At 40.5% G+C, this 27,761-nt stretch overlaps 1 protein-coding gene across 13 annotated transcripts in view; it reads left to right on the top strand.

The window, feature by feature from the left end:
- The window catches only part of Spri (Src homology 2 domain-containing protein sprint), a 165,931-nt gene extending 138,617 nt beyond the window's left edge, over positions 1–27,314 (top strand). For 10 of the 13 annotated variants that reach the window (XM_076908114.1, XM_076908106.1, XM_076908186.1 and 7 more), the window contains 14 exons: positions 3,084–3,275; positions 10,342–10,526; positions 12,630–12,805; positions 13,136–13,234; positions 13,722–14,317; positions 14,960–15,665; positions 15,762–16,232; positions 17,092–17,236; positions 17,601–17,830; positions 24,564–25,024; positions 25,702–25,833; positions 25,909–26,151; positions 26,416–26,608; positions 26,814–27,314. In XM_076908114.1, coding sequence (XP_076764229.1) covers positions 3,084–3,275; positions 10,342–10,526; positions 12,630–12,805; positions 13,136–13,234; positions 13,722–14,317; positions 14,960–15,665; positions 15,762–16,232; positions 17,092–17,236; positions 17,601–17,830; positions 24,564–25,024; positions 25,702–25,833; positions 25,909–26,151; positions 26,416–26,608; positions 26,814–26,938 — 3,954 coding nt within the window. In that variant the 3' untranslated portion in view covers positions 26,939–27,314. Of the gene's footprint in view, positions 1–3,083; positions 3,276–10,341; positions 10,527–12,629; positions 12,806–13,135; positions 13,235–13,721; positions 14,318–14,959; positions 15,666–15,761; positions 16,233–17,091; positions 17,237–17,600; positions 17,831–24,563; positions 25,025–25,701; positions 25,834–25,908; positions 26,152–26,345; positions 26,609–26,813 lie in introns of those variants that run through there. The other 3 variants (XM_076908120.1, XM_076908158.1, XM_076908205.1) reach the window with 2 other exon arrangements.
- The last annotated feature ends 447 nt before the right edge of the window (positions 27,315–27,761 follow it).

The raw sequence follows: 27,761 nt of genomic DNA, 5'->3' as shown, positions 1-27,761 counted from the left end.
AAAAGTTTTTCGCAGTACTAGAGCCATAGCTCGTACTGGAAATAGCAGAACGGATCGAACGATCGGGAAATCGCAACGAGTGCCGAATACTTTCCGCGGTTATGCAATTAAGGGATCCGCAATTAGCTGCGAGGGTGTTTAGTACGCGTCGCACGTCCTCGTTTAATCCGTTTAACCCGGAACACTGTTGTGTGTCAGTCTGCATTTCAAATTAAATTACACTCGAAACTCCAGCACGCGGCAAACCACTTTGCGAGCCCTCTTCAACCCCCTCCGTCGTATCCTCGTCTACCCCCGCGAGGGTTGCGCGAAAAATCGGGAACGCGTAGAACTGATCGATGTCTCCGATTGTTTTGGCCTCGTCAACCGTAAACACGTATATCGAATCGTTTCTCCGATTTTTTTTTTATATCGTAACTCGTTTGCGATTGAGAGCCGTCGTGACGCATTGTCGCGATGTTGTTCGAGCGAATCCGTAGTTTCGATAGATGTAACATTTTAGTTTTCAACAGAGTAAGCGGGACAGTATATCTATGTATTTGTCCGAATAGATTTGTACTTCCACGAAATATTTTTAAGGATTATGAAAGATACGTATTTGTAGAATCGTGAATCTCTGTAACGAGGGCACTTTCGAGATATACAATAAACCCTTTTCACGGACGAAGCCGACGAAGGCAAGACCGGCACACTTGAACAGGAAAGCCTCTTGATGGAAAATTGCAGCGTCGATGCCAAAGTTAAAGTACCGACGTTTTATTGACATTGCGAAACATTCTTTTCTAGCAGTTTCTCTTATCCGTCCGAACGAGGCGCAAGTAACATGTTTGGTAAATATTTAACGAGTACAAAAATGCTTAGAAATTGGTAAAAATGGGACAACAGAATGAATTAAAATGCTAGTACTGCTACTACAAAGTCCACGCGTACTATATTAAATACTACTCTGAAAATTAGTTCATTAGTGAACTTCTTTGAATTTCTTATTACCTATATGCAAATATATATAGCAATTGTTGTTCTGTCGAAATAATTATAATTCTAACAAGTACAGTGATATTTATAAATTATCACGCTCTTAAATACATCGTATCCACTTAATTCCAAACAATTAGGCACTTCATACTTAGAACAATTAATCAGAATTACTAAAATTATAATTTACTACAACATTATATACCCATCGATACCTATTTGAAATTTCATACGAAGCTTGGAAGAGCACACAATTCTCGCAATTCATTTGTATAATTTGTATAATGATCTCGATTTCCATAACCACCCCAAGGCACCCTGCTACCCATAAATAATCACTAAACGATACTCGAACGCTAAACGGCTCGCAATCACGCCAACGCGTGTCGTAATAAATCAAAGCAGGCATCGATTAAAGTGCTCGTATTCACCGCTACCGATTCGAATAATCCCACGACCATCCCCTAAACGTCCCCATAAAAAGTATCGAAAGGGTCGCAGGACCGAGCGCAGACTGTTTGATTTCCATCGACGCGAGACGTACTCTTGACGAATCGTGGAAAAACGAAGGAAAGCTGACGATCGGAGTGAAAAACGAATCCGATCGGTCAGCATCGATCAAGTTACCTTGTCGAGTAGAGAACTAACGATTCACGCGATATTTTGTAGTTAATCGCTAGTAATTATCTCTGATGGATTGCGAGCGAAATTTCAACCGAAGCAAAAAAGAAACGAAGCACTAAAATCAACTTTGATATTATTTATAATAACAGTCAATTGTGTGTTATTTAAATTTAATATAGTAATAATGTAGCGATGAAAGCTTTCCATCATTCTGGAAATAAACTAACATCTTCTACACTTACAAGAGAATTCCTCTTTCAACCCATTCTTCATGAATTTTGAAAATTATGTATCCACAAAATGTAAATAATAGCCTAATGAACGAATAGTATAATAAATAGTATAATAGTGTAATCTAGCGCTGCCGTAGACTAATTACATCAATCTAATTTTCATTATTAACAACAATATCATAAAAACCGTGATCTTTTTTAAAGTACTTCAAAGTACGCTTACACAGACTTCCACGACATACCAACACTCCCTATACAATTTCACGAAGATCCGATGTCTTCCATTAATTCTAGTCCACTGCTTAATCTCGATCCTCGTGCTCCTTTCCGACTGTCATAAAATCGGCCAAATCCGATGCAGGATCGCAGGGCTGGCGAACGAAGACACGCTATTCAGATACCACCGTGAATATGGAAATCTCCGCCGCTTAAGCCGCCATTCCGAGATGTAAATCCCGGCTGATCGTCGTACAATACACTCTAATGCGTTATTATTATACCGTCGTGCGGGGAAACAGCGTACGGGTCCACCGGTTATCTCAATTTGCAGCCAATGCCCGCCCACCCCGTTTATTTTCTCGCCGTTTAATCGGTCCTCCGACTTTTTCCGTCCGCTTCCTCTTTCTTCCCTCTCCACTTAACTGTCTCTTCCGGAACGCGTTCCAACCCGCGTTCGTTTTTAATTGCCCCCATTGTCCGCGCGTCGATTATCGTCGCCGCTCGGCGAAATGAACGCGCCGCCAGCGCGTTCTGTCTGGATGCTTCGCTTTTTAATGAAAAGAATCGCGATGGAGCCGTAAAATGATGATCTTACGCGGGAAATGGATATCCTGAAAAAAAATTATTAATACGCCTTTTAAGTGGAACAATTTGTTTCTTCGATGAATGCTATTTATGTGTTTGTTTTATTATTAATGGCAGACTTAAGGGTTGATTGCTTGGTCTTTGTTTATCAAGAGGTGAGAGGTGATCTTTGTTTATCAAGAGCCGCAGGCTCTGATTTTCTTTTTGTTTTCCCTGACAAATGCATATTTTTATTTAATTACACAAATTAACGCATTTATAATGATTATTACGACTTTAAGGGTAGGGTAGTTTCAGCTGAACATTAACGTTTAACGTTTTAATCGAATCTAAGTAGAACAAGATTTAGTCGCTGCGTTAATAAAACTGAAAGATATGTAAGAATAAATGGGGCGGTGCAAAATGTAAATAAATTAATGTATTAACCAATCAATTTGCTTGTTTCAGAGCGAGGAGTCGCTATCCTCGGAAGGGTCGGCCACCTCGGGTGGATCTTCCAGTTCGACGGAAGATTCTGGCAGCGAGGTCGCATGCGACATCACTCTGATCGAGAGGCTTATAAGCTCCCATCCGATCTGGTTCCTTCCTGGCATCCAAAGAGCCGGCGCTTTCCACTTGTTGCAAGGCAAGGAGGAAGGGGTGAGTGCACTTAAGCGAATCGATTAGGCGTATGAAAATTGCAGGCCAGGCAAAGCGTTCCTTTCCACCACCCTGCCACCTTCTCGTTCTTTCTCTCCCGTTGACCGACCAGGAAGTTTCCTGTAGAAGTACACGGGCCTTCCACCGGGGGGTTAAAAAACGTATCGCCGTGGAAAATTCTCGAGTGCTCCTGCACCGCTCATCCCCCTTCGACTCCTCGATGCGGGAGAATTTCATCGCCTCCTAAGAAAACGTGTTTCTCCGATGGAAACTACTTTCCGGTTGTTACGGCAAGCTTCTCTTATCGATGTCGTTAACTTGGAGTTCTTGAGCATTTTAAGCCAATTTCTGCTTCCTGATGGGAACCTGCTGTTGCAGTATTTTTTAATCTGCTCTGAATTAGATTTCTAAACAAAATTAGGATTTATAAAAGATATTTTATTTTATCTATTCCTTCTTGAAAGAAATCAATTATTTTTTATTCACTATGGAAGCACGTACCTATTTTTTGATATGCGTGTAATGTTTTTTAAGGGGTAAAATAATCTATTCGTTAGAGGGATCGCGATTATACGTGATATAATTTTACACGGTTACAAAATGTATTTTTCTATAATCTATATTAAATTTTGCTATATATTGGATATCTTTGGATTTTACGCGTTCTAACTTTGTGCGAGAAAAAATCACATAAATAGAGCTTGAGAAAGTGTCAAGAAAAAATATCGAAGGGAGAAGCAAGTATGCGCTATAAAAATACTTAAATTGATCTCATATTTTTGCAAAATAAAATAATAATGAACATTCAGAGAAATGAGAAGAAATTTAATTTCTTATACGTATTAATAAAAACCAAAAGCAGCTAAAATATTGTATTTATTATTGTGAAGTAAAATTTCTTTTGATTTCTTTGAATTTTCACAATTATTTTCTTTCGCAAAAATATGAGAATGATATAAGAAATTTTTATAGGGCATACCTGTTTTTCCCCTCAGTATTTTTTCTTAGAGAACTCTCAAGCTCTATTTACGCGACTTTCTTTCGTGTAAAGGAAGAACAAGATTTTTTCTATCAACAAGAATAATCCATGTAAATCGAGGGACGAGTGTATTTTTATATCAACCCTTGAACTTTAACTGAAAACTGACCATTCGCGTTTTTCCTCCTCGCCGTTTTACAGAATCCAAGCCCCAATATTTTTAACCTTAATATGTAAACATCTGCGTCCCTAATTTCCTATTTTTTTCAAAACTCTTACCATCTCCGGTATTCTGAAACATGAAAATATTTACGAAATCAATTTGGAAAATACAGAAATCAGCCCCCCCTATATAATTTTTCCAAGCCCTAACACTATCTCTTAATTTCTGTCTTTATTTTCCATTTATACTCCCACAATATTCTACTTTGTCTTAATCTGAACACTAATGCTAGAACCTTCGTCCACTTATGACAACCATCTTTCACTTTTCCTAACCTTTTCTCCCTCTCTGTTTTATGTTTCACATTTATTAAACAACAATACAGTAAATGCACTTTCCTGTCACGCAACACGACGCATACGCGGCTGCAATTAGTCCTGGTAGCAGTGCTACAAGGGCACTATCAGTCGTAGATCGCCGGCAGATCAGCCGTGGCCAAGGTATCCGCAAGCCCATCGACCATTTGGCAAACGACGCGGTTGCACCGGTGGTTTAATATGCAGTAAATGCAAACAGCAGACGGTTTAAGCCCCTTGGATCAGCTCCAAGCCGCCTGCTGCCAGAAAATACGCTTAACAACCAGCATAGTCACCGTCGCTCGCCTCCCAGAGGTCCTGCCCTCCTGAAATCTTGCCCGGTTTTTGCCGGATTCCAACGTCGCCTCGCGACCACGGCACGCGCGGCCCGCGCGTTTGTCATGGTTCGCCTGACAAACTGGCGGCTCTGCTCTTTTCTGACGCGAGAAACGTGTTCCCAGGACACGGGATTCGATGAATAGAAACATGATGCCCAGTGTGCGGCGATCCTCTTGAACTAGTTGCGATGTTTGCTCGATTGGTGCGTCTCGGTTTTAAAGGTGAAATTGGGCTGACTTTCGGGGACCATCCGATCCTTTTGGATATTCGCGCTTTCTTTTTAATAATTGTTGAATTTGCTTTTTCCTTTCTGCTATTGTTCTCCAATTTACCTAGCCTTATATTTTAGAAACTGTTTATTTAATTCTATGTGTTTACAGTTTGTATATTTACAAGCTGCGTAAAGTTAATAGTTGATTCTTGAATCTCTTAATTTTTTTATGAATTACTACTGTTAATTCTCAGAAAATATGTAGTTGGATATATTCATACTTTGGTAAAGTAACTGACTGAAAAGTAGAATAGTTCTAATAGTAGAAGCGCAACTCTAATGACACTAAAAGAGAAGCCAAACAATTAAAAGAACAATGCACCGATGCCGCTAAAAAGGAATTTTAACGATTAACCAGTTACCAGTACGCACAATGCGAGGCAGGCTCGAGCAAGCTATCAAGTATTTACAACACTAAATTTTACCACCCGAATATCACTACATATAACACAATTACGTTTTAGCAATTGCAATTATAAATTTTACGCAGTTAAAATATCGAAAATGCGACAAATTTCAACGATAAATAAAATATTAAACATTTTCCAACCTTTATTATATGACAGCAGAAAATATTTATAATAACGGTAGAAAAACACTTCACTAAATAAGAGATTCCAATAACAGAAAAATAAAGAAACTTATAGAAATGTCAAATAAAATTAGAAGAAGGTCGTTCACGTACGCGCAGGCGACGACGCAGTTCTTCCATTGGCGGTTCCAACCCGCGCGGGCTTCCATTCTTCCGGTTCTGTCAGATAAGAGCCGATCAAACTTCTCCATCTACAACAATCGTAACTCGCTTTCCACTTCCCGGCAGTGGGCATTGTTTCCACGTCGGTTATATCTCTAGCAGCGGCGGAGAACAATCACAGCGAGTCGCGCACGGTTTTATCTGGCACACGAGGAAGAATAGTAGTCGGGGCGAACGGTTCCAGATGGAAAATCGGTTTCTAGTTGTTCAAGTAGAAATTAGAATTCATTGAGAACGCTGAGACTCATTGAGGTCCGTGGGAAATTTAAATAATACCGTGTGAATAGAAATTAAATAACAGATTCATAAATAAATTATTTGAATTGATACCAGTGTTTTAAAAATATTTTTTTTATCACCATTGAAAGAAATAATTAATCCGTAATAAACTTTAAGCACACCGTAAAGCTCGATAAGTTTTGCCACAGTTTCTTATTTTCTAATTTCCATCCTCGCAATTTGAGTTCTTTAAGAAAATAACCTCTAGGAAAGAATACGCGTTAAACAACTGAGCGTTGGAGAGTTAATAATTGAACCTGGGCTGCAATAACAATCTCTCGGTACGGTAAAAAGTTGAATTAAAATAACTCCTCGGAGGATAAGAACGATCTCCGTTTCCGCGACCTCCGCTGACGGCGAAATTGCCGCTCGGGGATTGTGCAAGCGAATACCTGCAATACCGACGAGGTAACAACGTGCGCGTTACTCCGAGGACGGTGTCAAGTCGAACGGAAGACCACTCGAAAAACGGGATCGAGACTTAGGCGAGGTGCCGTGGAGGCGAAAGCAGCGAGGTCAAGATCCTCTCTTGGAATTGCATCAAGATGGAATCGAGGTTTCCCCGTGATAAAGCCTGTATGAAAGCAGGGTCAAGCCTGTCGTCTACTCGGGGCTTTATGCCGTGGAACGAGATCGAGAATAGATAGAAGCTAGTGAAAAAATTAAGGATCAGGTCAAGACGGAGTAATGACTGGAACGAGTGATAAGGATCGCGGAACGAGGAAAACGTCGAATCGAGACCGGGTCGAGTGTGTCTCCTCTAAACGTGGGATCGATTGGCCCCGACGCGACGCCCTGTCGGAGAAAGTTCCGTGAACTGTTGAATCTAATTAATTTCGGTGGCACAAAGTGCTGTAATGGAACCGGGCCGAGAAAATGGAGACCTTTGAGCCTTTCATCTTAAAATCCCCTTTACGACGGCAGGAGGTTTAACGGTGGAATTGTTAGGCGTTAATTCAGTCAGGAATTCATTGTTCGTATAATTTGTCCGTTCCTGAAATGGGATATGCGATCCTTCACGGATGACTCCTTCGACGTTTTCAATTCGTCAAATTGTTGGCGATTCCTGCCTCATCGGAACGTTTTCACCTACTCTGGACATGGAACTAATACTATTAATACTAGTCATTTTGCGAACCAGTTTTTCTTTACAAACGAGCTTATACACTGCTTCTCCAAATACTAATACAGTAATCATACATTGAGTTTTAACAAAAATTCACCCTAGAAACCAAAAACCAAAAACCAAAATTCACAAAAGTTTAATCTTTCAGAACTTCAACATCTACCTCACCCTCGTCGAAACGCTCATCCACTCCGCCAGATCCATCCATCCGTTCACGTATCAACGGCACTCGCGATCATTTCAACTCCGAGCGCTCTTCATCTCCGTGTCGCGTAATCACCGTCCGCCGTTTCGACGTGCCGAACGAAGAGGTGGCCGCTGATGGTCGTCGCCCGGTCTATAGAGAAGTAATTGCGAGCCGCATTGTTTTTCGGTCCGTTGCGATTCACTGGCGGAGCGCGGGGACGATTAACAAAGCTGGAAAACAATGAGCCGGTGGGGAAACAATGCCAGCCGCAGTGGCACACGGCTCGTTCGCTGCCGTTCCACCCCGGCTGATTACACTGCCACGAGTCCCGTCGCAGCCCGCCTACCCGGTTTCCCCGTTATTCCGTGCAAAAGAGAGCTGAAAAACTATCCTGCTGGGATCGTTGCCAACTAACTGCCGAACGCGATATCTTGTTCGTCCTATGGAGAACATCTACGGGGGTGGTTTCGTGTTCGACGTTGCTCGAGAGTTGTTTCGATTTGTTTCTTTCGTTTCCTCTCTTTTTCTATAATTGTGTTTATGGAGTTAATGAATTGAAGTTGAAAACGACATTCTTTTTGCTTTTTACGGGCTTGTTGATATTTTAGATTAGGTTAAGTACGGGGGTCGTTGATGTTCTATACTTTTCCTGATTCTTCGGGATATGGATGAAGATATATCAATTTGTTTAGAACAAAGAAAAGGATATTGTCAAATTTGACTGAGAGAACAGAACCTGCTAATAAAAGTGGTCAAATATAGAAAAATGAAGAATATACGATACGAGTAGTTTCTTTAGTGATGGAGATGTTTATTCAGTTTTCTTTTTTTATAATAAATTCTAAAGTACCTATATCCCAGAATTTGTTATTCCCGCAGTATCTCACTTGATTCATTCTATCCAATTACAAAAAGACCTGATAAACGAGAAATAAAATTTTTCATCTAGCATTTCAATGAAGATATATTTGCTCTATCTAATATTTTATTATATAAGAAAAAAATAAAGAAATAACTTGACGCACCATTACATTTTCTTCGAGAGGAAACCAAAATAAAGAGCGTCTACTCAAAGATTAAAACAAACTCGACTTCCATCGAAGACTTTTTGTACCCCCGAAAGAATGGCTGAGAAGGAAAGGAAGAAAGGGAAGAAAGAGAATAAGCACACAAGCGAACGTTCGCCTTTTCCTGTCTTTCTATCTCGCGGCTTTGTCTTGAGAACGGGCGTTCCATCAATGCGGACGCGGATTTCCGGCGAGAAAAGCCGTCCGGAATTATGCAACGTGTTTTGTGCGTCGCGGTGTTTTACACGCTGGCCAAACTCGATTTTTCCAGGCACCAGGGCAGAGAACAGTTATTCTTCTCGCGAGACACGAGGATTTAAAAGCTTCGCGGAAATTTATGAAGTTGAAACCGGAATGAGGAAGCCGCTGGATAATAATAAGCGCCTTTCGCCCTTTTTCCCCTTACCGTTTTGTTTGCATTGCACTTCCGTGGAAACGGGTCGAGCAAAATGGGGAGGAAGGGAATGGACAGCCGGGAAATGCGCGCCCCGCTTATCACGGCGGTTCTCAATTATAATTAACAGGAAATTGATTGCCCAATTTTTGTACTCCCGTTTCCTAAAGCAATTCTGTAAATAATATTTCTAACGAATATTTTTAATTTATTTTTAGCAAAAGGAATTGAAAATTTAATTATTCTACAATAATTTCCTATGAAATTATTTTTCGTTCATTATCTTACTGCGATTGCAAAAACATAACAACTGATAAAGAGATAAGGACAAATTCCAAGGAGGTAATTGGATAACTCTGTTGCATTATCGGTCATAACTACTTATCCAATCAACAAACAAGTCGTAATATATTACAATAATGCATGAATTGAAACAATTATTTTAGGAAAAATTGTCGCAAATTTCTTGCTTTTACTCTATTAAAAAAGAAGCAGCTCCATTTTCTAAATTTTAACATTTTGTGTTAAAACGAAAAGACTGAAAGCAAATATTTATGAGCGATAATTAATGTATACATACATGGTTTAGAAGAGCTACAACCCTGCAGTTAATTAACTGCAATTTTATATGTAAAAGATAATTGAATACAGTTTTTGCATAATTTTAGAAAGTGTTGAATTCGAGGCCAAAAGTATTGAAAAATTGAAGAGAAATACAATCCACCCTTGTATGTATATTTCAACAAATATGGTTATGCAAATAGATAAATAGTTATAAAGACTTTCCTCGCTTTATTTTTAAAAAAGGATTGGTGTAGACTCTCGACAAACGTGGTTTCTGAGAATACTCCACGCAAGTAGGTTTGCCCCGACGAAGTCAAAGTGTTCGCCTTATCAGAAAGAATAAACTTCAGCTAGGTATTCTCTTGTTGTTCACGGAACAAGCACGTTCCTTGCTCGGAGAAATTTTCTTCGGTAAGGTCAAAAGATAAAAATGTCTACTTCGTGGAAGTAGAATATCAGCAGGATTATCCGTGTAGCAATAAGAAAAAAAGATATCCAGTCTCCTAATTCCTATTCTCTTGAATCTCGTATTTCTCTTGAATTCGAGGAGAATTAACTGATCCGAGATTCGATCGCGATGCTTCTAGAACTTCGTGGTCAGACAGTCGAGTCAGAGCGACACGATGGCCCTGTCCGTGCGGCTGCCACCAGGAAAGGGGCCTTACATCGAGCACTACCTGATCCAGGCCAACAAGGGGAAGCTGAGCTTGGAGACTAGCGAGAACAGGTTCGACAACATCCCCTCGCTGATCGCCCACTATTCTCAGTGCTGGTGAGTGGCCTCTCTTCACGTTCACCTTCTACTCGATCAGATACCATCTTGTATTCCGCTACCTCCGCTATCCCAGTCTGCTTCTCCGTCATTTAATTTATTAACACCGACCCCCCTTCTGTCTCCCGTGAACGACAAATTGATACTTCAATGGAATCCCGAGAGGTCTTTATAGAATATCGTCTGCTTTTCGTACGGTTTTGTATCACGCAGTAATTAAAAGGGCTTTTAATCAATTTTTGGTATACGCAATGAAACTAATAATACTGAAAGTAACGCGCTTCTGTTCGATCGTGTGTAAATCGTTTTACGCGAAGAAACTTCCATAGAAATTCGAATTTTCGTAGCAGCGAAGAATTTTGTTAAATTTCTAATATCCATAATTATTTTGAATATCGAAAAAAATTTTTTAGACATTTGTATATCCACTAATTGGTTATAGCGGGGGAACAATTAAACATGAATCGACCTTTCTTAATCCGGTTTCTTCATTCTTTTCAAGTATTTTTGTAATATTTGATGAGAAACTTGAGGGTGGTTAGAAAAGCTTACGAATCGAAACGACCGATTACGAACGATTGACAAACGCGTTGGACGCAGTTCGTGGCAATCGGTAGCGATTGCATAATTTATCGAATTCCTGGTGCATGCGAGCCTCCGCGCGCGCAGACACGATCAGCCAGGTGAAAGTCGCAGCCGTATCGTGTCCGCGGATAATTTAGGCGACTAATGGGCGCTGCTGGAAAGCAGTGTTCGCGCCATTAAGTCGCGGTTTTTCGCGATAATCGACACGCCGCCGCCGTTTCTCCTCTCAACAGACCCGATTAATGATTCATGAGCGTTTCCACTCCCCCCTTCCCCGTTACGATCTGATAACGTCCTATAGTCAGTCGGAGAATCAGTCCTTTCTATTGTTTCCCTCGTTTTATTGGTTACGATCGGAGAAGGGTGGGAATCGCGCTTTGTAAATGGGATTACTCGGTTAAAGGAGCTATTAGAATGTTAATTGTTGAACTGCGATGTGTATGGGAGGGATGGACGAACGAGTTATGATCATTTGGGTAATGTTAATGGGGTGTGATCATTTCAGAGATTGTGAATTCATTTATCATGTTGGAACTCTACTTTTACTTTCCATGGATCCATTATTTCTGTGACACGTAGTTCAGTTGGTACGAGAGAGTTTAATTATGAAGTACATCAGTTCCATCAATGGTTTCTTTTATTATTCAGTTGGAAAATATTTTAGTTTCTATAAAACTAGCATCACGCACGCTATCGTTTCAATCAAACGCATTTGCAGTTACACAATGTTGATAAATAATATGATTCGTAGCATAACTCGCAATTACAATTGTCAATCATGATAAAAGATTATTATTTTGCATCCTTAAATTATAATTAACGACTTCTCAAATATACTTAATAGCTTACGATAATTTATTTAATACAAATAACGTCTTAAAATAATGTTTAATTAATATAAATGATAATGTAAGATAGAATTTTCATAAAAATTATAAAGACTCCAGTGTCCTCAGAAATTAGTTAGAACATCGCGATACCGGGCCATTAACACGTTCACGCCGGGGTGACCCACCGGTGGGTCACACTTGACTGTTCCGTGGGGCGGCGTGACCCACCGGTGGGTCACACTTGACTACTCCGTAGGGCGGCGTGACCCACTTGTAGGTCACGCGTTTCCAGAAAATTAGTCGATTCTTCAGACGAACCACTATCCTCTAGATCCATTTTATCTATTATTTATAAGGGCAAAATTTCAAAAAATATTCTAACCGCCTCTGTAAAAGAAAAGATAATTTTACCTTTGCAATAAGCGTGTTCAAATTCGCAAGGATATTGCCCCGCCCCACGAAGCGTAACGCGATAAGACAGTCCCGCCTCACGCGGAGAAACGTAGATTTTCGCCCCGGCGTGAACGTGTTAATCAATATTCGTTTCCAAACAAGCACCTTCATCAGAGTGACTCCTTAGCTCCGTCACGCAGTCAACGAATTCGCTGTTCCAGCGTCTCAATTAGCCCGGACGGGCCTCTCGACCGCTAATTCCCCTTGATTTATTTGTTTTCCTCGGTCGGAACAGTGACGAATTGCCGGTCCAATTGACACTGCCAAGGGCGATGCGCGAAGCCAAGAATAGGCAGCAGCTCTCCTCCCTGGCGCTTCTGGGTCAGGAATTCTGGAGATACCCCATGGCGAACCCGAAACCGCTGGAGAGCAGCAGCAGCAACACGTCCAGCTTGAGCAGCTTCCGGGGTGGTAAGTTCATCAATTGAGCAGCAATAATTTCAAGCTCTCTTCTCATCGTTTTTCTTGCCTAACTTCCTTCGTGGCCCACGGAAAGCGGTCCCATTTCTCTCAGCTGAATTACAGTGTTCAATTAGATATCCTTTCCAAGTAAATAAATAAGTAACGAGTAGAGTCGCTTAATTTTTAAGAGTAAAAAGTTAGTTCGAAGCTAAGATATTGAGCGAAATCTCGTTTTACAGAGAAGTATCGTTGTAACCACGCTCTGATATTAAACTCGAGAGTTTGCAGTGAATATTGTTATGTTATACTGTAATGAGGGTATGGTGTTATTTGTTGCAGGTAATAATAATTTGAACAATAACAACAATAATAACGTTCATACGCCGACGACGGAGAGTATCATACTGAATTTGGCGCCCATTTCGTCGCACGATACCCGTAAGTAACTAATTTAGTATCGAATTAGAATTTTATTTTGAAATAAAAATAAAGTTCCAACTTTTACCAGTAATTTATCATTTAAATAGATATTCCAACATTAATTTTTTTATAGAATAAAATTTTTCAAAGAAGAAAGAACAGTTATTAAAATAACAACTCTCTTTGTACTTCTAAAATCAGATATACTATAATCAGCTATACTAGCAAAGGGTTACAATATGACAATTTACGTGAATGCTTCTCTCTCTCTCTCTCTCTCTCTCTCTCTCTCTCTCTTTCTCTTTCTCTCTCAACTTGTAAATCTCTTTCATAACTTCACCATTGCCAAACCACACAATCAATGAAAAAAGTCACCCCAAGATTCTCATCAATCCAGAAAATTTTCTTCCAAATAGTAACCAATGAATGTCAAACTGATAAAAAAATAAGAAACAGCGAGCACTAAAATTAATCCCTGATCGGCGTTTTATTTTCGTACCTGCAGGAAGTTCGTCGCCCACAGCCGTCATCACGACGTCGACGTTTGCGTCATCGCTGCCTCGACAGCCCCGACCGACGCCGCCGAACACGCTGAACCTCACAACTTTCAACGAGCCTTTGGACCTGAAGAAAGAGAAGATTTCGCCGAGCGACAAGCTGTCCCAGAAACTGATCTCGCCCAACCTGGTGCAGAGCGTGCGTTGCCCATCACCCGTGGTGCACAACGTAGAAAGTAACGTGCTTAGCCCAGTGCAAGATACGAGAGTCTGCTTCGAGTCGAGGACCGCGTCCGAGACGTCGAAATCGACGGTGGTCGAGCTGACCAGGAGCAGCAGATTCACATCGGTTAGCACGTCCACGACCAACTTTCATCAGAACGTCTCGACGTTCAACAATCTCTCTTGCACCACGTCGCCTGTGCTGCCAGAAATCAGGAGCATCATGGCAGTGAATCATTCCGTGGGGCAGAACGTGAAGACGCCCCCACCACCGCCTCCCAGATGGGCCAAGTCTGGAATGGGGCAGAATCAGAATAATTTCAGCGTCACCACCACGGTGACATTCAATGTGAATCAAACGAACGACGTCAATAGTTCGCAGGTTCGCAAATTTCTGTAGCTTTTCTAAAGATGTTAGTCAAGAAAATTGAACGAAACATGTACAGAATAAACACTGCTATTGGGTAATGGATTTGTTGTGAATTTGATAGAGAATTCTGCTGATTGCTGTAGAAAATTGGAAAGAGTTTAGGGGTTTGAAATACATGAGTGTTATAGTACATCATAGATAATGTGGAAACACATTTATTTGTCAAAGATTGAGATTTTGCGGGTGATAACCTTTGTAACAGTGGAAAATTGAAAATTTCTAAAGTCTACTATATGTGCTCTGTTATAAGGTTTTGGATTTTAGGAAACCTAGAAACTCTAGAATAGTTTTAGAAAGCTGTATACTGTTCCCCTAATTGTTACTTCTTGAATTATCCCATATTTCCATTTTTAACTCTCGAATTAAAAAAATCTCTAACCAAAACAATTTTCTAGAATTCAAATATTATTTTTAATATTTCCAATTTAAAAGATACTACATTGGACAATTTTCTAAATTTTTAACAATCAAAAATAACTAACACTCGTTTCCAATTTCTAAATTTCTACGACTGCCCTTGACTTCGATGCTCTCAGCTAACTTTTCCCCCCTTCCAGTCGATCACTTGCTAACTCTGCACTCTCGCTATTTCAGAACACTCCATCGGACCCCAACACGTCCCTCCTGAGCCCACAGAGCGTCACGTCGAACAAATCCCTGACCTCGAATTTCTCAGTGAAGTCACCCTTATCCCCGACCACCCCAGTGCTCTCCCCAATGTCGAAGTTGGTTCCCAACACAGGCGGCAAGACGCCTAACGTGCTCTCGCCCACTACACCATCCAGCACGAGCAAATCGAAACGAAGACGCGACCGAGAGGCGCGGAAGAACTCGCAGCACTATCAAGAATCGGACATCCTGGAGTCTTACTATCGTAGCTCGCCCGGGGACAAGATTTCGGACTACGAAGACATCTGGAACACGACTGACCAGTCGAATCATTCCACCTGGTCGCCCAACGACAAGCTCGCGAGGAACGACGGGCCAACAAATCCCCAGGATCGACTGAGGAACTCGAACGATCGGCTTATGGTCCCCGATCGTGTCGTGAATCCAGCGGAGAGGAATTACAACGAACGGCTGGCGACCAGCGAGCAACTGATCGTGAGGACCGACAGAATGATCGTAAGGAACGACAAGTCGATGGGGAATGAGAAGCTGAGTTACAAGGAGATGACCAGTCCTGAGTTCAGCAGCTTCAAACCTGTCCAGGAGGCGAAGCCGTGCTCTGTGGAGCAGAACAATGGGTCTCCAGAGGAGACTGGAATGGGGAGGAGACCTGACCTTTTGTCTCGAGTTTGTAAGTATATATGTACCAATTCGTGCGTAAAAATACAGAAAAGCCAAAAGCAACGTATCCTTTTTGCTAATCCAGAATAATCATTGTTTCACGCAGGCAGCGCGAATTCCTTGAACAGCCCCAACACGGTGACACCTCCCAGGAACAAACTGGGGTTGATGCTGGCTAAGTCAGAGAGCAACAGCCCCTTAACGCCGGAATCCAAGCAGGGTAGCCCGTTTTACGCGGAACCAGCGGACGCCATCGCGCAGGGCGCGGCGATAATACCCAGAAGGCGACCCAGGAACAATCCAGCGACGAACAAGTATCGACATAGCGAGCCAGGATGGCTGCAAACGCCTATAGGGAACAATCCTAGCCAGCTGCATCCCATTGATTGGGAGGAACCGGAAGAGACAGAAGATAAGACGCCCCTGATCTCTTCTTCCGTGGATAACCTGGCCAAGAGGCTCGGTACCAAGGAAACGAAGAAGATTCCGCGCGCCAAGCCGGTGCAACCACCAAAGATACGGACCAAGGTGTTCAATGATACTTCTTGGGCTGTGGACTCCAGTTGGGAGTTTATTGGTGAGCTATTTTCTTCTTTCCTTGGTCAGATTCTATTTTATTTATCTAAGTAGCTTTCACATGAATCGTTCGTGCTTTTTGGGATTTGTATGGCGTTTGATTATTTTGACGTTCTCTTTCATTTAAGTACAGTTGAGTTGTTCAGGATACGAGTTCAAAGAACATGATGTAACGACTTGTCTCGTTATCGTACCACAAATCATTCCGTCTGGAATCAGTAAAAATATCAGTCGAACGACAAATAATTCCCAATTGAGATAGAATCAAATGATCAAACATATAAATCAGATTGCTCTCGTAATCCACACGCGCATTATCGTGTCACGAGCTTCTGTCAATCGCGTAATCTAATCGTAACTAGAGGAATTCCCAAAAATTTTCATCCAAGTGAATATTTATTCAATACTTGCCTTGTGTGCGATCAATTATCGCTCATTTAGAAAGCAAATATAGCAATACAAAGAATGCCTTTCATTAAGAATCTGTCTACACGCATGAACATGCCGAAAATGTGAAATATTATACTTTCATATTGAACTCTAATTTCAAGCAAATTGAGATTAAGAATTCTCACTTCATTCCTACTAATATTTATATTTCCTAACAATTAAGGCCTCTTGACGATTTTATTATATTATTATAGGACACTTTATTATAGGACACTTTGCTTCTTAAATTTTCAATTTTCAATTTTCCCTCAATTTTTATAAAAATCACATTTCGTGACGCACCGTAGATCGATAAAGCAAGGCAATTTGTAGAAATTGATTGAAAAGTCCGTTTGTTTCCCCGTTAAACAATGGATATACAGAGAATGGGTAGATAGGGACGAGGATAACGTGGCAATTTGATAACGCAGGCAACGAAGGGGACGACGGCGAGCCGGACTACGACTGTGATGCGGATTACGAGGGCGACAATGTGGCCAGAAAGTTTCCGGACGAGGAGTGCGACAGGGACGTTGTTGGGAACACTTTGACCGTTCAGAGTATCATCCTCCAACGGTAAGTTTCCAAGCCGGGTTCATTCACAGCGAGAACCGTGTCTACACTCATTGTTGACCTTACCAATGCGTCGCTGATAACAGATGGTTGCTTCGAACATATTCCTAATTACTTTTAACAATTTTATTTGAAAACGGTATTTATAATTTCACACTATTCTCTGTGCAGTCTTCCAAATACCTTGCTTGTTAATTTCTTGTAGTACAGATAAGAGTAGAAATTTGTAATTAAAATTGTACCAGATTTCTATGAGGCACGTTGAAAACTACGAGTGATCTTAATATTTTTGGTAATGGTGAATTAAAGATTAACGAAGCGATGGAATGATCGATAGGTTAATCGTATTTTTCGGGTGGTTCACCAGGTACCCAGAGCTGTTGAAGCCGCCGGACACGTCGGAGTCGCTGTACAGCGACAGGAACTCCTCGTACGACAACGTGGAGAAGAGAAACGAGAGGGTGGACGCCGGGGACTCTAGGAAGGACCAAACATATGACTCTTCCGAGTGGGAAACACAGTTAGAGACGGATGAAAGCGACGTGGAGAGAATGAAGAGGAACAAGAGTTTCAGGGAACGCCTGGATCCTCTTCTTTGTAAGTTTTTCCTTAGATACGAAAACTTTGTAAATTTTTACTTAGATAAGAAAACTTGTTATTCAAACCCACCGCACAGAACTAATATACATAAAACCACTTAAAAGACCAATAATCTGTTGCTTCCCAATTTTTCGCGTGAAACCGCAATCAACCTCTTCTCACTCAAATGTACTCATCTAACCTTGACGATAGAACTGCGTACAATTCAATTGAAACTGCAGCAGTTAAATAAACTATAGACGAAGCATACCACTCGAACATAAACATAAGATTATTTATCGGCAACTGTGCAACAGCTGACTCAGCGAAGAAATCGCGCAAGTGCATTGTCACACGCGGAAAGTATATCGGTGCTCACATCGAGGTCATGGATAGTACCGCGAGTTGGCTGATCGATAACAGATGACAGAGAGAGAGAGAGAGAGAGAGAGAGAGAGAGAGAGAGAGAGAGAGAGAGAGAGATGTTCGGTTAGCGAGATGTTCGATCATTTATTGTAAAGATTCACAATTTTTCGTTGCAAATATTTACAAAGAAAATGTTTATCCTACGTTTAACGCGGATTTTAAATGTCTATGATTTCTCTCTCTTCTTAAAGAAAATTTCTTAAGAAAATAGGAATTTTGAAATTTATAAATAGGGGGAAATGAAAATAGAAATTAAGGGAGAGAATTGTAAAAATTTTTAATTTCTAAATTATAATGGAGGTAGATGAATTGAGAAAAAATTAAGAATAAATATGGAACGGTATAAAAAATGCTGTAGAAAAGTTACAAAGCGATATCAAATATTTCGGCCGAACTCGAGATCAAAGTCTGCGTATTATCGCCAAAGCTTTTAGTCTTACCATTGCATTAAACGTTCATCTAAATGAATATTTATAAGAATTCACGCATAATTACAAGATTAGCATGAATTAATAGATCTAGACAGACAGATAAGCAGAACCATTACACAGTTCCCGATCTTGTCTCGCTATTTAATTGCACCTGCAATAACACTAATGAATAAAAATCAACTTTCCTAACGTTTAACACTTTAATTTCTGACTTGACACGCATACATTTATCTATTCTTCCTACACGTAGCTCTCAAAATTTTCCACTGGCAATAAACTTTCCTCCTAGCGAACGCTTCACAATGAGAACGTCAGGACGAATGGAAATTCACGGTGCGCAGCAATAAAAGCGCAATAAACGAGCAAAATTCTGACCTGGAACTCCTTAAGGTACACCGTGGCAAGTGGACGATCCATAACATTTGCAGAATTCTGGTTCGAGACTATTAACGCATTCACGCCGACTATTTCTATTCCTAATTGTCCTCGATTCCTTATTGGTTCCTTATTGTTCGGTCGCGCCTTGAATGTCAGTGAAAAAATCTTATAGGAATGAAAGTGGAAATTAGGAAATTATTCTTATTATACTTATATTCAGTTGAAAAACTATTTCGTATATTTTTACAGAAATACTACAGTAAAAAGATACCAAAAACGATGTGGAAAATTAGTATAATATGCGATAAAAAAAATGAATAGTATCCTCGAGAAACTTTAATTAGAAATGACAAAATTTTCTTTTACATAATTATTGTGCCGAATAATAAAATTAATTATTTTATATTTCCTCCAAAAGTTACGTATGTTAAGTTACGTATGTTACTTAAGAAAATTAGAATGAATAAAAATCGAGGAAGAAAATGGTTTAAGCATTCTTATCCTTGTGCAAAAAGAGGAATCGGTAGAAACACATCGGGCAACAAATCTGTCGTTATCGAAACAGAAATGTTTTCTCTCCTATGACGTATTGTCAGTAACACATGTCGGGGTAACGATTTTATTGTCCCACGATACAGGCATTTATCATTCCACGGTTATCACCCCTCCTCAGCAACGCGTATATATGTTTATGTTTATAACATAAATATTCGTTAGCGCACCGCCTTTCAGCCGACAACACATCCTCATTACCACGTTTTTTTCGCGTAGTTATCATCGATATGTTACGAAGTCTGTGCGTTCCGTGTGTTCACGATGCGTAATTATGTTATAATTAAAATAACAAATCTGCACCACAGGGGGACATCGAAAATATATTTATTTTATTAAAACAACAACCCCTATTAATTTTGTAGATTTTTAATTTATACAAATTTGCATCGAAACGGAGAAAACTTTGTCTTGTATATTTATAAAATAGAATGGCCAGTGAAACAGAAGAAGAAAATTGCACTATTTTTTGTAAAAAAGTGAAGAAAAATAGTGAAATTATAAAATAATATATTCTTCAGAAGTAAAATTGATTTCCAAAGTAATTTGCAAGAATCGCGAAACGATATTATTTTCCAAAATGCTTTATAATTACAATGATAAAGCAACGAGAAATAATTCGTAATAATCATAATTATTAAACAATACATTAATCAAGAGATCAATATCGAAACGATAAAGAAATAATACTTCTTCTTAGGAAACTAAAGATTAACAATTATCCGGTGTGAAATCGTAACATTATAGTTCAATGAAGTTCGTTATGACAAATAACGCGTCTCGTGAGGTATGAGAAAAAATTAGCGAAATTTGCACACGGGTTTACGTGATGCAGCCTTACTCTTAACTCATTTTGTCACCAGGCTCCGACACTTGCGACACCAGGGCTCTCAATGGCCCAATTCAAAAGAGGGTTGCGACAATATTTGGACGCGATTTGTTTAAAACGGACTTTCGTAGTTTTTACTTAGTGCTAGTTAAATAAATGGAAGAAATTACGGTGGAAGTTTCTGATCGATAAAAAATCTCCATTGGGAATTTCCGCCTGCCAGTCTCTTTTACGATTTTTTTTTAAACTTTCTAACTTTTTTACAAGTGAGGATTATTAAAAAAATCACGAAAAAAACTGGAAATTTGTATTCTGCTCGTAGAGGAAGTAACGAGAGTAGATTCATAAAATAAAATATGAAACTATTATTTTTTCGAAAATAATCCATCGACAGTACATTGTTCGCTTCAATTGCTTTCCTCGATCAAAGATTCGTCTCGAAGAAAACTCGTTTTGCATGCATCGAACGCGATAAACCATCCAGCCAGGCGATTACAAGTTCCCGCGCAAGTTTCGCGGAAGCATTGATGGCAGTTCCATCTTCGCGTTTGCGCTCGACGAACAGGGGAACCTGTAAAGCGGTCTATAATGGCTAGCTTTGGCAACAAATTGGAATAGTTTATGCGGTGTCGACCGCTGGAATAAGCAAACTCGCGTATGTCGCGTAGCTCGAAGCGATCGTTGTCATCTCCGAAGTTCAAGGCTTACCGTTGTTCGTGGGGTTGTTTGATACCGGCGGTCCATCGAGCAGAGTAGCTGGAAATAATTTAGACGCTCGTTCCGATGTAGTATAGCTAATTTATTTGCAAAGAAACGCAACGCGCCTTAATTAACTTAATAAAAAGTTTACTTTTCACAATTTATTTGTGAGGGTTTTTAACAAGTATAATTGAAATAAATATCTTAGTGATTTTTGGTCACCATCATTTTCAAATGGGCTATTTTATTTATAATTAGCAATATTTTACATTTCTCATCAAACATCAAATATCGAAAATCAAGAAAGCTTTTCCCAGGTACAAGAAAACAATGCAATTCTTTTCAATTTTAATGCCACTAAAATGAAACTTTCAAAATTAATCGAGTAACTTTCCATCATTTAATTTTTCATTTTGATCAACTGTTACCTCCCACTTAACTTAATACGACGCGGAGGAACTTCCACTCCTTTCTCCAGAACGCCATCGCAAATACGTAGTAGCCGTTAGACCGCCTGCAAAGTTGGTGACCAAGATATCGCTTCTGATTACCATTCGAATGTTATCTGGTTAATTATCGACGACGATATTTGAAAAACTCAGCTTCTTCGCATGCGAGTTCGTAATATAGACAACATTATAATTGAAAGGAACGCTTTTTTGCTATAAATATGTTTTCGTTTCTCGGAGAAACTTTTTAATATCGCAAGAAAGATACAGGAAATTTATTAATGCAATTTCCGAAAAAAGAGAAGGAAGAAAAAGAATTTGAAGGAGCAAGATTGAATCGTATCGTAGATAAATGGTAGATTATCAGGAACCCAAGTTACCGTAGCAAACCTTGAACAATCGCTAGGAATTTCCCCAAAACTCAAGAGCACCCTCCACCCTCAACAGCTCCCACAGGAGGGCCCCCTGGGAATGGCCAAAATTCTTACCTACAGTAAGGGTATTCGCAAAATCGGCGAGATTCAGACTCGGAAACAGATCCAACGATCCCCTCTACTAACCATAACCATAAAGTACGCGAGCGGCTACCTTTCCCGATAGCGCTGCCGATCGTTCAGTGTCAGTCAGTCCATCGACGGTGAGGCCACGCGAACCCTCGTGTTAGCGTTCGGATCATCCACACGCGCGTGTTCGATATTTGGTAAACTTTGCGGCAGCCTGCTGACGATAGTCGACGGTGTTTATAGTTTCGAACTACGCGAATGAACGTTTCGTGAGCAAGTTTCGAGTATTTTGGCATCGATTTCCGGTCGCTCGGCGACCGAATTATTTTCCAGAGAAGAGCGAGAAAATTGCAAAACCATCTCTGAACAGTTCGATTCGGAGAGAGAACATTTTATTGTGCGACGTTTACAGAAATTTAGAACTAAGTAGGAAAAACAAACTCAGAAATTAAATCTGATGCCTTCGCCGGTAGCCAGCGAAATATCTTCCACCAATTGTCGCGATCATCTCGAAATCAAAACTCAATAAATTCTCGAAAATAATGAAATTCGTCCAGAAAATTGTATGAGACACTACTCTCTCGTTTCTGAAAATTTCTTCAAGTGAAAAACCGAATTGGATCGAGGTTCGTCGTCCCTCTCGGAATACGACGAGCCACGGAGCACCCCCGCGCAAGCTTCTCCGAGGGAGGGTGCGTATCTGTCCGTAAGATTCCATGCTCGCCGAGATAACCGTTCAACCAGTCTCGAAGACAGTCTGCAGTTTTGGCCAACGTCGATAATTTCAAGCAGAACCCTGGACCGAATAAGCGGACCGTCTCGAGAAGTCCTTTCGAGCGGAGAGAGGCGTAAACCGATTCGCATCCCTGGTAACGTTGAGGACGCGATTGCTGGGAGGGAAGAATGCAAATGGACGCGTAATTCCGCTGGGAGATTGTTGAGAGCTGATGAACTCTCTGCGAGTTCAACCGAAGCTGAATGATCGTTGGAAATTGCTGAAAGAACGCTAGGCCTTCCTCTCGCGCGGATAAAGATTCTTGTCGGAATCGGAGGACACTGTTTTTGAAAGTTGATCAAGTTTGACGAATTCGCGTCAAATCCTCTGGAACAATTTTATAGTTTTAAGCTGACTCGATCAGTACAAGGTGTGCTTATCGTTTGATTCAAAGTTGTTAACGAGTTTGGAAGGTTTCGAGCAAAATGATCAATTGTTCGATGAAAATACACAGGGAAAAGGAGGATCTCTCCTTGAGGACCAGGAACATCTTCCGGAAAATAGGCAGATGGTTCCGATGCTTCTGCAGGAGATTGCAAAACAGTATCGAGATTCTTAAACGTAAGCTACCTCAGAATTTCCCAAATTTTCCGTCCAGCAAAATTTTCAGCGTTCGATTATTGTTGAATCTGCCGGTTGGTTTCAAATGTCTTTCGAAATCCTTCCATTTCGAGAACGGAAGTGGCTTCTTTCCTTCGAGCGGATGTTTCTCGGCAGCGAAGGAGAATCGAACTCCTATCTTTGTAACCGCGTGTACAGATAAAATCTATTTACAATGTTTTGAAGCGTATTTCACTTATTTTAGAATTCCACGATCATTAGTAGTTCACTATTGATAAGATAACACCCCACGATGTATGTCTAGCCATTTACGAAGATACAGAGTTAAAAAAGTTGGAATCGAAATTCTTGAACACTAATGTCGAAGTGCGAGTACATTCCTACAAGTGGATCCAAAGAATGTTCATTCTTCACCCGCTATCTCCTATCTAGGCTATTATTTCAATGTTGACTCTTCTTTATCGACGCCTCAGGCATTATTATTATTATTATTATTATTAACATTATCTGGGATAGAATTAATAATTCAGTACCAATTATAGATAAAGAATAAAATAACTCCGCGGGCGAGAAGAAAGCAACAAAGCGCAAAATGATTTCTGCACGGTCTATCTAGAACCGACTATAGCTCCTCTAAAATCAATTTTCTACTCTAGATCACCTACCCCTAAACTCCACCATTCTGGTTCTCGTTTCCTCCATTGTTATCGAGTTCCGCACTCTTCTAACTTAACTTTGTTTTTGTGCCACAGTCTCTTCAAAATTGTTAACACTCGAAACCATCGTTAATTTCTATCTCTTTTCATAACTAGAAAAATAATATTTAATTATTTCGTTATCCCTTGATATTCTATTTTCTGTCCTCTATTTTAATCGTACTCTAATCTTACCAACCTAATATATTTTTCAGCTCTACAACTCCTCCAAGATTATAAATATTCTTAACCCAACTTGCTCCACTCTACAGCTGCTCCACGATCGCAAACTACGAAAAAGTATTCTTCTAATCAAATTGAACCCCAACATAATTTCATCCTCTTCACCGATCCCCCAATATCACAAACCCCTGGACAACTATTATTAACCCTATCCGCTTATGCTTTACAAAACTTGAAACGCCTCTAACTCGATCGTTTTCCCCTCCGCAGCTCCGCCAAGGTTGCAAGCCCTTAGGAACCGCGAGAACGGAGGCTCAGGCTCCACCATAAGGTCCTACGCCCTTCAACTGGCCGCAGACAAGACGACCACCTTCTCTCAGAACATCGACAACTTCATCCAATGCACGAAGGAGGGGAAGGAGGCAAGTCCCCACGTAGTTATGAGGAACATGCGCCAGTTCATGTCCGGGATGAAGAACTACCTGGTGAAGCACGGGGAAAGGGAGTTCGAGAAGGAAGTGGAGAAGGAAAGACTGAAGTTGAAACCCAACGAGTTCTTGAATCTGGACGCCATATTGGAGGGTGTAATGATGGGACTGGTGGTCAGACCGCTCAGGGAACACGTCTATAGACTGTTTGTGGACCACTATGCGACCACTGGCTCGTTGCAGACACTCGCGGAGAGCATCCAACACGCCCAGGGGAAACACATTCAGGATCTCGGCGTTCGAGTTAGTATTTCTTGAAGAGGAGTTCTCCAAGTCTAACTGATTATCCTAGTCCCCTATTATAGGGTAGTTTAGCCGTTCGGTTGATCTGTTTGAATTTTAGGTGTTTTCAATGTTTTTTGTGCACTTCAATGGAAACACTGTAACCACTGGTAAACACTTCTTTGAATTTTCGATTTTCTGAGACTTTATTTGTATTTTGAATAGGAACTTAGCCAGCAATAGGAAATTTGAAGCGGGGTTTGCCAATAGTAGTTTTTCAAAGTATGATTTTATTATATTGCAGAGATATAGAACATTTGTGAACAAAAATTCATCGCAGAATTGAAATATACAATTCTTCCAGGAAGAAGTTTATCGAGATATAATTTAAGCCGTCGAAACTTTTACGTGCGCTATAACGTTTACAACTAGACGAGTTTAATAACGGAGATCAAGAGTAATACTTTTATTTAATTGTGACTCGGAAGAGAATAAGCGTGGGCTTTGGTTGTATCAAAGTCTTGTATCATTTTAAAGGCAACTCTGTCTAACTATTCTCCATCGTGTATAATACAGACGCATAGAATTTCTAACTTCATCAACGAACTATCGCAAGCTAAGATAACCGGAAGCTATGATCATAGAAATTTTCAAAGTAGAATACCCCATTAAAGCATCGTCCATACTCTCGTTTACAGCCAAAGATCGTACCTCCATCCGAGTCCAGTCTGCAGCGAATCCTCAAGTACATCGACCGTCTACAGAAAGCGGATTCGCCATTGGACAAGTTGGAGAACCTCTTAGCGGCCATTTCGGCGATCTTCAACTCCGTGAGTGGCTCTCCTGCGATCGCTTTTCGCACGATACTTCTTTTACCCGCGTTATTAACCGATATATTTCTCCAGGTAAAGCACGCGAATTCTGGCAGACACGTAACGCTGGGCGCCGATGACCTCCTCCCTCTTCTGGTTTGGGTGCTGGTACGCGGCAGGGTTATGGACGCTGAGGTGGAGGCTGAGTACATGTGGGGCCTGCTTCATCCCTCTCTTCTCACCGGCGAAGGGGGATACTACTTGACGACATTGTCCAGCGCAGTTCACGTTTTGAAGACGTTCAAGTCCAGCCAGGGAACGATGTCCACGTTAAACGTAAGCGACTTCGCTGACGCTGGCCTCTGAAGCATCGTAAACGAGTTTAGAGTAAAATACTTCAATTTCGTAGACACATATTTAACTTTTCTTGTCGATTAAGGAATTCATGGTAAATGTGTCCCCACAGAGTCCAGATGGAGGGTTTTCATTTAGATAAAAGTATTTTTCTCTTTTTTTCTATATCTATCAAGAAGTTCGTTGGGATGTAGATGTTTTATATCAGTGAGAGCGTGACTGGAAGTTGTTGCTTGGAAATTTCAGGGCTGTGGAACACCAGACTGTTCATCCGTACTACGAATCTTAGTACCAGATGAACTTCACGGATCCCTGAACACCAGAACGTTGCCTGTGCGACCGAACATGAACACCAGAGAGATCTGTCGCATCCTCGCGCACAAGATCAGGTGCACCAATCCCCAGGACTACGGGCTATTCAAGTTAGTCCAAGGAGAAGGTAATGATTGCCTGAAATTGTTCTCACTTTTCGCTATACACACATGTATACATATGTGTAAATAAAAAATTACATTATTGGAAAAATAAATTGGTAGAATAGAAGTTTAGGGGAACGAAAAGTTGTGGAATAAATACCAAAGCATAGTCAAGCATAGAGAATCCAAATATTAGAAACCTATCAACAAAGCGAAAAATTGATGTAGTTTCTGATTTTTCTGTTACAGAAACCTTACTTGGCGACCACGAGTGTCCACAAGAGCTCTCTCACTGCCTCTTCGCTTATAAGCGGATCGACGCGAAGATAGCCTGGCCCAGAACTAGTTCTTAATAAGGTTCGCGACCATGGGCTGCTTAGGGTAAACTATGTCTCTACCCTTCGTGTTAGGTTCGTTGCTAGCACCGTGTTTCCCTTTTCGGTAGTCTCGTTCTTCGCGCACGTAAATACGAACAGAATAACGAATTCTTTAATCTCGAGCACAAATACTCTTGGGTAATCAGGTCCTAGAGTATACTCGAACACTGCCGGACATAGAAAACCTTCGAACGAATCAACGTAAGGTGACAAATTTTCATTGAAAGCGACCGATGTTTAATTTTAGAAACGTAGAGTCTCTTCTGCCCATAGTTTGTAGCGTAGACTTGTGCAGCAATTCGAATGAAGAAAATCATCAAACTGATTCACAATGATTACAAGTAGCCATTTTGACAATTGGACTGATTACACAATAAGAATTCGAAACAAACAATTGGAAATGCACTACTTGTTGAAATAACTTGAAAATCACGACGCCATTTTGGAAGAGCCGTAAATATTCTGTACAATATAAATCAGTGTAGGCAGTAAAGGAGTAACCGTGCATTATTATTCGTAAATCGTGTTTATCTAGACCTATGCTCTCGCACATTTGGTATTTTAAATCATTGCGATCATCATTATTTTTGTTGGTCACCCTTCATTCAAATTCTTGCCAATTAATTAAATAATCGGAGAGCATTCTTTAGCTGCGGCCATCCAAAGAATTGAACTTTATGGTTGCCCAGGGTGACTATAGTGCAATCTAGCAGTGCAATGCGTAGCAAGAAATGTTCTCGAAAGAAAAAAAAAGGAAAGGTTTAAATCAGACGCAGCTAAAGAATCCAGTTGACAAAGC

This window comes from Xylocopa sonorina, chromosome 1 (assembly GCF_050948175.1).
Source record: "Xylocopa sonorina isolate GNS202 chromosome 1, iyXylSono1_principal, whole genome shotgun sequence".
Classification (NCBI taxonomy): domain Eukaryota; kingdom Metazoa; phylum Arthropoda; class Insecta; order Hymenoptera; family Apidae; genus Xylocopa; species Xylocopa sonorina.
The sequence above is the reverse complement of the archived record's forward strand: the minus strand, read 5'-3'. Positions and strand labels throughout refer to the sequence as shown.